At 39.1% G+C, this 10,707-nt stretch overlaps 1 protein-coding gene and 1 pseudogene across 2 annotated transcripts in view; both read right to left on the bottom strand.

Moving 5' to 3' along the window:
* LOC146581194 (G2/M phase-specific E3 ubiquitin-protein ligase-like) overlaps window positions 1-6,806 on the bottom strand; it is a 10,527-nt gene extending 3,721 nt beyond the window's left edge. Inside the window, exon 1 of the mRNA XM_085250923.1 lies at window positions 6,770-6,806. Coding sequence (XP_085107049.1) covers window positions 6,770-6,806 — 37 coding nt within the window. The remainder of the gene's footprint in view (window positions 1-6,769) is intronic.
* The window catches only part of LOC146581185 (NACHT, LRR and PYD domains-containing protein 12-like), a 503,983-nt pseudogene that overhangs the window by 186,221 nt on the left and 307,055 nt on the right, over window positions 1-10,707 (bottom strand). The window lies entirely within an intron of this gene.

Genomic DNA, 10,707 nt, shown 5'->3' with positions numbered 1-10,707 from the left:
TGTTCTCTCTGCTGAGGTCAGGAAAGCGATTCCGCTCCCTGAAGACCAACACAGAGAGACTGAGGAGGAGCTTCTTCCCGCAGGCGATACGGTCTCTCAATCACACCACCACACAGTACTGACCCACACATATGGTTCTTACACACACACTGGACTTTCTGGACATTGTTTTCACTTCATCACTTAAATCACTTTAAGCATATTTGCACTGCACAAGACACTAAATAATGTGGATTGCACAACACTGGTCACTATATTCTTCATTTCCAGTTAATACTTGTACAGCTGCTGTTATTGTGTATATATTTATTTATTTATATTTCTTCATACATTCTTATATAGTTCTATATTGTGTATTTTGTTGTACAGTTATTTTATTTTCAACTTTAATTTATATATTTTATCTTATTCTCCCAGTTAAATTTACCCTTCATTCTAATTTGTGTTGTACAGTTATTTCATTTTTAACCTTAATTTATATCTTATTCCCTCCTAGTTAAATTTACCCTTTTTAATTTTTCCTATTTATTTCCTATTTATTTCCTTTTTTTTTTTTCTTTAGGTCACGAGCAGTTGTCCAAGCATTTCACTGCATATCGTACTGTGTATGACTGTGTGCGTGAAAAATAAAATTTGAATTTGAATTTGATTTGGGCCGTCTTATCTCTCAGATCTGCTTTTACCATACGAACCCTCGCGGACCTTGAGGTCCTCTGGTACTGGCCTTTTGACTGTTCCCAAAGACAGCACACATACTCATGGAGAGGCAGCTTTTCAGTGGTATGGTCCTCGTCTGTGGAACAGCCTGCCGGAGGAGCTCAGGGCCGCAGAGAACGTACATGTTTTTAAGAACAGGCTCAAGACCACCTTTTTAATTTATCTTTCACCTAACGTTTATTTATTTTATGCTTATTTATTCTATCCTGTTATTCTATTTATTAATTTAGGTTTTACCTAATATTTATTGATTTTATTCTTACTCATTTTTTATCTTCTTACTATTTCTATTGTATCCCGTTCTTATTTACTTTATCTTTTTACCCTGTATATATCCTATTGTGACATATCTCCAGTGTTTCCTCGGAGGGGGCTCTCTGCACCGGGGCTGTGATCGACCGTGGCTGCTGGGGCTCTGGGGGTCCTCTCAGCCTGGCTGGGGGGGGATATGGGTGCATTCATGATTGTTTATGTTAATGAGAGTGTGGGGGGTTAGTTGGAGGGCGGGGTGGGGTGCTTTTAACCATGTAAAGCACTTTGTGCTACTTTTTTTGTATGAAAAGTGCTTTATAAATAAAGATTGATTGATTGATTAATTTCCCAGCTTTGGTCATTATATACAGTATTTTGGAGACAGAGAGTTACAGACTCTCTCCCAGACCACGGACTCATAATACAAGTCAGAGCTTTATAAAAAAAAAAAAGTTGTGTTTTCTAAATTGGAGTTCAAGTTATTTGTACTTCCAATAGTGTTAACATACTACACAGGTCATGAACAAGATTTCTTTTACATTTTCATTGTAAATGGGCTGAAGCAGTTCATTAAAAGTAGTCTAACATAAATGTAAACGCTGTAATTTGATTATTTTAATAAACCATGAAACTTGGATGGATTCGATGCCGGTGTGACCACAGTGCACACGTCTGCTGTCGCTCACAGTGGTCCAAGGAACCGCTCAGGGAGTTTGTGTGTTCGCTCAGACACCTGAAAAATTAGAGGGAACATTGGGCCTCTGACATTCAATACCCAGTTATTAAAATGTTAAGTGTAAATCATCCGCAGCCCACAATAGCAGCTGAATTTACTACGATTTCAGATCTTTTTACACGTCAATAAGAAACCACCGATGTGTAAAACAGGCTGACAACAGAATGACGTAAACCACACTGCTGCAACTGTGCAGCTCTCAGGTTTTATCTATTGTTTCTCTGTGTGGCCAGCAGGGGGAGGTGTTTTTTTTTTTTTTTTTAAATATTAATGAAAACATTTTTCATGAAAGTTGCAAATTTGTTATCTGTTTTTATGACATTTTTCACTGTGGATTACAACAACATCAACATTAGAAAATGAAATACATTTATAGTAGGTGATCATTAATCACTATTATTGGCACTATTAAAGGGCCCCAAAAATCAAACTTTGCTTAGGGCACCACGGAGGGCCAACCCTTTTTACACTTCAACGATTGTACACAAAATACAATCATCCATCCTTCTATCTATTTATTTTTGTCCACTTATATAATTCAGCATCACAGGGAAGCTGGATCCCAGTTGTTTTTCACAGAGGGCCAAGCAGTGGAGGGAGCTGCCGACCTCCCAGCAATACATGTAAAAGCTTTATTTTATGCTGACTCTGACATCTTTATCTATCATAAAAATTTGCTTCACGATCTGAAACACGTAAGTGTGGCAAATATGCAAATAGCTAAGAAATCAGGATGGGGTAAATCGTTTCTCACTGCACTTCTGTTAGGCGACTGAATAAAAACACAAAGTCAGCAGTCTGGCTATGAATGTCTTTAATGTTTCCAAGATCAGAATCACATCAGGGTGTACAACCTCACCCCTGGCGCCGTTGCCCACCTCTCAATTTTAAATACACGTAGACATTGAGGGCTACCAGGAGGGGCTATGCGCTTACCTGCTGCTGAGTAATTGCATATGAGAGCATGAGGGTGGGAATGGATGTTTGTATCTGTGTGTGCCTGTTTGTCTGTGTCCATATGTCAGGTCGGGTATCAGACGCCACCTCTCTGGGGACATCTCAGGCCCTCCAAGGTATGGAGGCCTATCTCCCCCCACCACTCCCCCTGCCAGTGGCAGACGCCTTCAGACATCGGTGCATTGGTGGTTCTTTGTGTCTGGGGATGGGCGTCCAGGTACTGCTTGTCGGGGCCTGGAGCCTGGGGCTCGCTCGGGCTCCTTCAGGGTGGGGTGCCTTTGGCCTCTCAGCCTGGGGCTCGGTCACTCTGGCACAGCTGGCTGCCGGCGGAGCTCACGGGCACGTCACGTTTAAATCATGCTTTTTATCCATTTTTGTTTTTTAATGTTCTGTAAAGAACTTGGGATCACCTTGTTGTTGAATTGTGCGATATAAATAAACTTGCCTTGCATTTTGGCTGCTACCTCAAAGCACACTGTGCGCTGTCGATCTTACGTGCTGCACAATAATATTCAATATTTAGTATTTACAGTTATATTCACATAGATCATCGCGGTGATGTTGTTTATTATATTGCTCTCTTTTGTTTGCTTGTTTTCTCTTTTTTCTTTCTCAACAGGTGATCCAGGTGATTGATAGATGGATTTTTTGTCTGTTTGTTTTGTTGGCTTGGACAACTTCCTACCAGACCCGTGGAAGTGGAAGCTTCAGTGAAGAAAGATTCCTGCTCCCAGCCATTCATTGGCTCGGCATTTTAAACCCCTAAAGGGTCACCTGGCCTGTAAATAAACAGGGCCAATAAAAAAAATCACAAGAATAATACAAAAACTTCAGCCAGTTTATCTTAATACATTAACTTATTCTTGTGTACACAGTAATTCATAAATAAATAATGTATATTATCAATAAAGATTGATCTAAACAGTTTAACTGCTATGTGCAGATAAAGGTTGCATATTTGCTATCCAGCAAATATCAGTCAAACTCAACACAAAGGAAACACAACAATGGTTCAAATTGTTTGGACCGGTGATCCAAATCAACTGGCGTTGGTCAAACAGATGTGTGGTAGACTTACTTTGAAGGAGCTGCTACCGACAAACCAGCAAATAAACACCAAATATTTCATCTGTGACATTTGTGAGGTTTCCTCAAACACACAATACATTTGTAACTTTTAATTTTTTCTGTTTTTGTGTCTTGCAAATAAACCTTTAAACTGATTTGAAATGATGTTATGCATTTATTTTTGGCCCTTATCTACGGTGGCCCTGAGAGGCCAAATGGACTGCAACTTAAGAAAACACCAGCAATAAAAAAAAACGCTGCAAAAGCACAAAAAACACAATTGAAATAGGAAAAAAGAAAACACAAATACAAAAAACGAAAACACAAATAGGAAAAAACGAAAACAGAAGTGTTTCTGGGGAGACAATAGTAATTAGTAATAAACAGAGCCAGTGTGACTAAGTGGAGCTTGTGAGAGTGAGTGGATTGAAGAAAGTGAGGGACTCAGATGTGTCAGTTGGTTTGTCTTTGTTTGTGAGTGTGGAGGAGAGATTGGGTTGGTTTTAAAGCTAAGTTAAGAATATTCTGAATTTCAATTCAATTTTATTTATATAGCACCAAATCACAACAACAGTCGCCTCAAGGCGCTTTATATTGTACAGTTTAATTTCCAAAACTTGCATATGATCTTCAGTTTGCAGCTGGACTATCACATAGCAGCTGGAGCAGTCTCACATGGAGGCCAGTCCACTGCTGCCACCTGTGGCCAAGTGCCATAGCCTACTACTAGATGAACTTGTGACACACATCTGCAGCAGAGGCTGAGTGGCTGCTCTCACACCTGGAGCATCCAAATCGACCCACAAACACGCTGAAAGATGCAATGCCATCAATGTGGATTGTCAAGACTGAGAGACCTCTTCCCTCTGACCCCTCCCCAAACCCTCAAACCCTCCTACCCACCTCGACATACAAACTCTGTGTGGCTTCACGTGTTCTGTTGATGTTTACATGATCGAAATAACTTGAACACAAACACAAACAAACAAAGAGGAAGACCGCACCGGAAGGAAACAACTACAAGTCCCAGCATCCTCTGTGTTTAGGGAGCAGCAGTGAAAGTGAAAGCAGGAGGAGGAAGGTGGAGCTGAGGCAGGTGAGTGTTAACATGAATATGTTTCTTCTTATGACATAAAATAATTCCACGCTGTTCGTGTCTGTGGGTGAAATGTGAGGCCGGTCGGCTCCTCTGAGCGCTGGTTTCCTGTAAGTAGAGAGGAAGTGAGTTTAGCTGAGCCTCCGTTTAGTGTGAGAGAGCAGGAGGAGAGTGAGAGCTGTGCTGAGGCAGGGTGAGTGTTAACACCGCTCTGACATTACTGTGTCTCTGTGGCGGGAACAACAGGCTCCGTCAGTGGAGGCAAAAATAATCAGACTTTGGTTTTTCAAAGGAAACAACTTTATGTCGGAAGTTCCCGCACGCTCATTGGATAACGAGGTGTCAATCTCGAGCTATTAGCCAATGAGCGTGCGGATTCACAGAAAGACCCGCCTTTATCACGGGACTTTAAAAACTACAATGGCGACAGAAACTCCGTGAGTGGAGTTCAGGGTGACGTTATGAAACTGTGAGGTTTGAGCCACTTCCTGTTCTCAGTCCCAGCGTCCTGATCACCGCACCGAGGTTTCTGTTGCTCTGATATCTGATATTGATTATATTGGTAAACAGGCTGTAGCATAAACATCAAACACAGCTGAAGCAGTTTTTGGATGGTTGGCTTCAAATGATCCGTCGGTTTGAAAAGTAAAAACAATTAAAAAAAGGTGAAGCTGATGCAGGGTGAGTGTTAACACCAGGACTTTAGAGGGAAGAAGAGTCACAGCTCAGCATGTTGTTGACGGGTTGTTGTTCAGTCGGGGGAAGACATCTGAATCATTGCAGGGGGAATGGCTTTCACAACTTTAATGAATTTACTCTGAGTACATGATATGCCATAATTATCTATGAGTTTGTTATATGTTAACACATTTCCGTCATTGTCTAAAAGGTGTAAAACCGTCCAAATGCCATGATCCATCCAATCCTTATAAAAGATGGATTTTCTTTTATCGTATACATCTGTTGTTCCAAATCGAATTTGTATGTGGAGAAAAAATATGCTTGTGTATCATTTTCCAGTACTGGAGAACCTGTTTGTGAAAATTGGATAATTTAATTTGGAAATTTCAAAGTCGCACTTTATAAGAAATTCAATGCCACCCAGCTTCTCCAAAATTACTTTGGGGAAATAAAACCAAATACTGTTTGAATTATTTATGAAAGATTGCAACCATTTGAGTTTGATGGAACCATCATTGCTTCAAAATCAATCGCATTCAAACCTCCTTCTTCAAATGACTTCACTATATCATTCTTCCTAACATAATGTTGCTTGTTTCTCCAAATGTAATTGAAATTAATTTGATTTATATTATTGATTAGACTATTGGAAACATATAAACATTGTGATGGATAAATCAATCCAGAGATACCTTCTGTTTTAGTAAGCAAGACACGTCCAAAGATGGAGAGGTGTCTTTGTAGCCTGTAATCTTTTTGATTTCTGGGTAATTTGCTCAAAATGTAGATTTTCTCTATTATTTGTGTTCTTTGACATTATAATACCCAAATATTTAATGTCAGTTTTAACAGCTATGTTAAGAGAGCTACTAGGTCACAATCACGAATAGTTAATAATTTGCATTTTCTAATATTCAGGTACAAACCAGAAGCCTTTGAGAAAAGTGAAATTTCATTCATGTTCTATAAAAACTGACGATTCCTCGTCTAACATTAAAGCGTTTAGATGTTCCAAAAGGTAAAGAAACAGAACTATTGAGTCAGAGTATAATAAAGAAATTAAATCTATGAAGTTTTGTTTACCAAAACCAAAATAGGGTAGAGCTTTTAAAATAAAAGGATGTTCGACCGTATCAAATGCCTTATAAAAGTCTAAAAAAAGAATCACACCATCATCTTCAATTAAGTGATTAGAATCCAGTAGATCTACAACCAATCTAATATTATTGGTCGTAGATTATCGATTAGTCTTTTATCTTTACCAGGTTTGGGAATAAGGGAGATAAGACCCTGTTTCATTGTCGTTGCTAACATTTCATTACTAATGATTTCAGTAATAGTTTTGAAGAAAAATTCTTTTATTTCTTTCCAGAAGAATTTATAAAAGATTGCAGTCAAGCCATCCTGACCAGGAGCTTTGTCCATTTTCAGTTTGTTTAAGGCTTGATCTCAGTCATCCAGTGATATATCAGAATCACAAATTTCTCTGAATGCAGAATCGATTTTTGGAGTATAAGGTTCAATCTGATCACAAAAAGTTAATGAATCAGCAATTAAATATTTTGAGGAGAATAAATTTGAGTAAAATTTATGTTTTTCTTCCGCTACAGTCTTATGATTTGTGCATTCCTCCCCATTTATGATTAATGTATTAATAGATTTCTTTTCTTGCCTCCGTTTCTCCAAATTGTAGAAATATGAAGCACTTTTTCAGCTTCTTCTATCCATTTTGCACGAGCTCTAATGTAAGCTCCATGAGCCTTTTTCTTGTATAGATCATCTAATTGAGTAAAGACAACAGGGATTTCTTATCAGCCTCTGACATAAAATGTCTATTACAATAGTTATTTATATCGTAAAGTAATTTACTTTCAAATTCCTTCTGTTGTCTACTTTTCATTTTACTAAACGTAATTGAAAATTCTCTAACTTTAAATGAAAAAATTCCCATCTATGTATGTAATTGCCAATTGTTACGTTGTTGTAAATGTTATGGAGGAGCTCTTTAACTATCTTAACATACCCGTCATCAATTAATAGATCTGCATTAAATTTCCAGTAATCTTTTTTAAACTGCGTTTTATTTTCAGGGTTAAGTTTAAAAGTAATAATACTGTGATCTGTCAACGGGGCTGCTGAGATGGAAACATGTGAAACATCTATATAGTAAAGTCGACCCAACCACAGTATGGAACGCCAGGAGTGCCATAATGAATTAATTAAATGCACCATTGAATAATAAATTAAATGTGACAATAATTAATTAAAATTTGAAATAATTAATTAAAATGGGAAATAAATAATTAAATAAACATTTTTGACACATTTAATTAATTAATTAATTAATTCACGTTTTAATTAATTATTGCCACATTTAAATAATTATTTAATGGTGTATTTAATTAATTCATTTTGGCACAGTTGACTCCTTCAGGTCTCACCATAAATTTATTTTATGTGTCAACCTCACCCATCAAACCCAGGGGGCGGGGTTAATGCTGATCGAGTCAGAACCATTGCTTTGGCCTGGTGGCCATTGTTTTTAGAAGGCGTTACTGCACACCAACAACTGCCATGTGGAAACTAACAGAACTGAACTTTGAAAAACCCTGTTTGTGTTTGTGTGTGGGATGGACTCAAGCGCAGACAAGGCAGCTAGAATACAGTTCCGCTTTTTACTATACAACACCAGGTGCAAATATATACAAGTGAGATGGCAGGGGGAATCCAGGGCACAGGGAAATCCGGGAAAGGAGCTCTTCACACACGAGGGACTTCATAAAAAACACAGCACACCAAGGGTTCCAGGGAAACGGAATTCCTGTTTACAGACAACAAGTGATTAATCCAAAGGGTCAGCGATACGAAAAGGCAACAAGAGACTAGTACTCCGGAGCTTACTACCGAGGTTACTCAATAGTCCAGCGACGAGATGTTTCCAGCCTCTGCCTTAAGTAGTGGATGAGTTTAGGCGATGAGCCACAGATGTGTGATTAACTTCAGGTGCAAGGGCCAGGGGCGGGAGCCCGCAATGAGCTCCGCCCTGGCGAGACACAGCTAGCGTGAGAGAGGTAGATGTAAACAAGAAACATATGTAGCCAACCTGAGTCAGCCGGGCAGACACGGGGACCATGACAGTTTGTGTCTCACCAAATACCGTTTTAATATTTTTTAGCCGAGAATGTAGCGGTTTAATCTTCAGATGTCTGGTCGGTTTGTCGATACAGCTTTTTTGCAAAAGTGCTTCGATGATTTCGGAGATGACTGCCCAGCCCAGTCTCACGGCAAAGCGTGGGACAGACCCGCTCGCCTCGCAAGCAATCGAGCTGCTATTACCACCGACAAAGCGCAGGCCGGTACACAGCTGTAATAACCCCCGCTGCACACTGACTTCATTTACAGAGGTTATATTTATCGTGTTTTTATTTCCTGATGTTCGTATGTGTCATACGTGTTCCAGTCACCAATTCTGAATTATAACTAACATTAAAAACATGTTTAAGGAGGAGAGAGAGCAAAAAGATTCGATTAACATCTGATGTTTGGGTTTTTGTTCAATAATCAGCGTGACCTGATAAACACATAAAAGAAATAACGTTGGTGTTTCCGTCATGTAGTAACTGTTAGGTTTAACTGTACAAAGGTGGTTCGACACTATGAAACACACACAGACTTCATGATGTTCACCTCAATTTTTTATTGTGAATATTAATCATGAGGGTAAACGGCCCTGTACACCACGGAGCGAGGTCAGCATGTCCACCATATCTTCAGCTCTCTGAGTTAACCCATCAAACTAATCTAACGCTCATCTACGAATAATTCACGGCTCATATCAATATTATTTTACAGAAAATCATCCTTATTACTGCCAACTATTCCAGATACCATCAAATGTTAAAGGAAAATATCAGGATGAGTGTCTGTGAGCTGAGAAGGACGTGAAGCGAGCAGTTTATCCCAGAGCTGAAGCTGCTCTGTGTGCAGAGATGAGCTCAGATTCCTGCTGTGATTGATCAACAGTCACAGAAATGTAGACTTGTAGTTATTACTGCAGTATGGTCACAGCAGATACTGATAAACATGTATTATGAGGATGGATGATCAAGTTTCTCACTCTCTCCTTTAAATCTCAGTTTTTTCTTCTTCACAGTTTATCTGTTAATTTATTAATGAATAACACTGAAAGAGTTTCTGTTATATTTCCCCTTGAACATCAGCTTATTAGGGCGGCATTAGGAAATAGCCCCCCTCCAAAGAATGAATAAATGAATGATGATAATAATAAAATGATTAAAAAGCAGAGCTCAGAGTGGTAGAATGGTCAAACATGGATCCACGGGTGGTTCAACTGCATTTGGTGACGTGACTAAAGCAAATCTTTCAAATAATCCCACCATCAACGGGATGTTGTCTCCTTTACTACGGTTACTTTACTTGGTCACCGTGTGAATTTCTTTGAAATGAACCAAATTCTTTTATTTGTTGGTTGTTGCATATTTAACCTCTACAGTCAGGAAAGGAGGAGATGAGGCCTCAACAATGTTGGGTTGTAGCTGTGGTTCAGGTTAGAGTGAGTGTCCATGGAATAAATGTAAGTCAGTGAACTGGAAACATGACTGTGTTCAAACTTTGTTTCCTTTTTATAATGAGTCTAATCAAAGGTGGACAGAAGTATCTCCACTGTGACTTTTCTGTGTCACCATCAGAGCTTCTGCACAGTGTTTCTGGGGCAGATAACATTGCAGCATTATGGAGACATTATGGAGACAAAAAGAAAAGCGTCTGGACTTCTTTAAGTTAAACTTAAAGAAATCCAGACGCTTTTCTTGGACTGTTGGTTTCAGTGTTTAGTCTCATTCACACACTCCCTCAGACTCTTCACACACACTGATTTGCTGACATAAACACACTCCTGTGTGCTTCACACACACACTGAGGACCATCTACAGACTGTGAGCTCCGTCTTCTTTGTCTTTGGAGCCGAACTCTGACAAAGTTAGGAACAAAACTTTCTCCAGCGTGTGAACTTTCCTCCTAGACTCAGTCTGAGCAGTCAGACCACATATTTCTAAAGCAGCACATGAAGGTGTGGCTCACACACACACAGGTGAAGGAAACAGCTGCAGTATTAAAAGCTGCTTCACTGTCTACAAATATATGAACTGTTTCTTTCAGGCTGTAAAAACCTTATTTATCC

Source organism: Mchenga conophoros, linkage group LG3 (assembly GCF_057382185.1).
Source record: "Mchenga conophoros isolate Kocher_MC1m ecotype Shallow Benthic linkage group LG3, M_conophoros_male_GT1.1, whole genome shotgun sequence".
In the NCBI taxonomy this organism is placed as follows: Eukaryota; Metazoa; Chordata; class Actinopteri; order Cichliformes; family Cichlidae; genus Mchenga; species Mchenga conophoros.
Note: the sequence above shows the minus strand (reverse complement) of the source record. Positions and strands in the feature narration are given on the sequence as shown.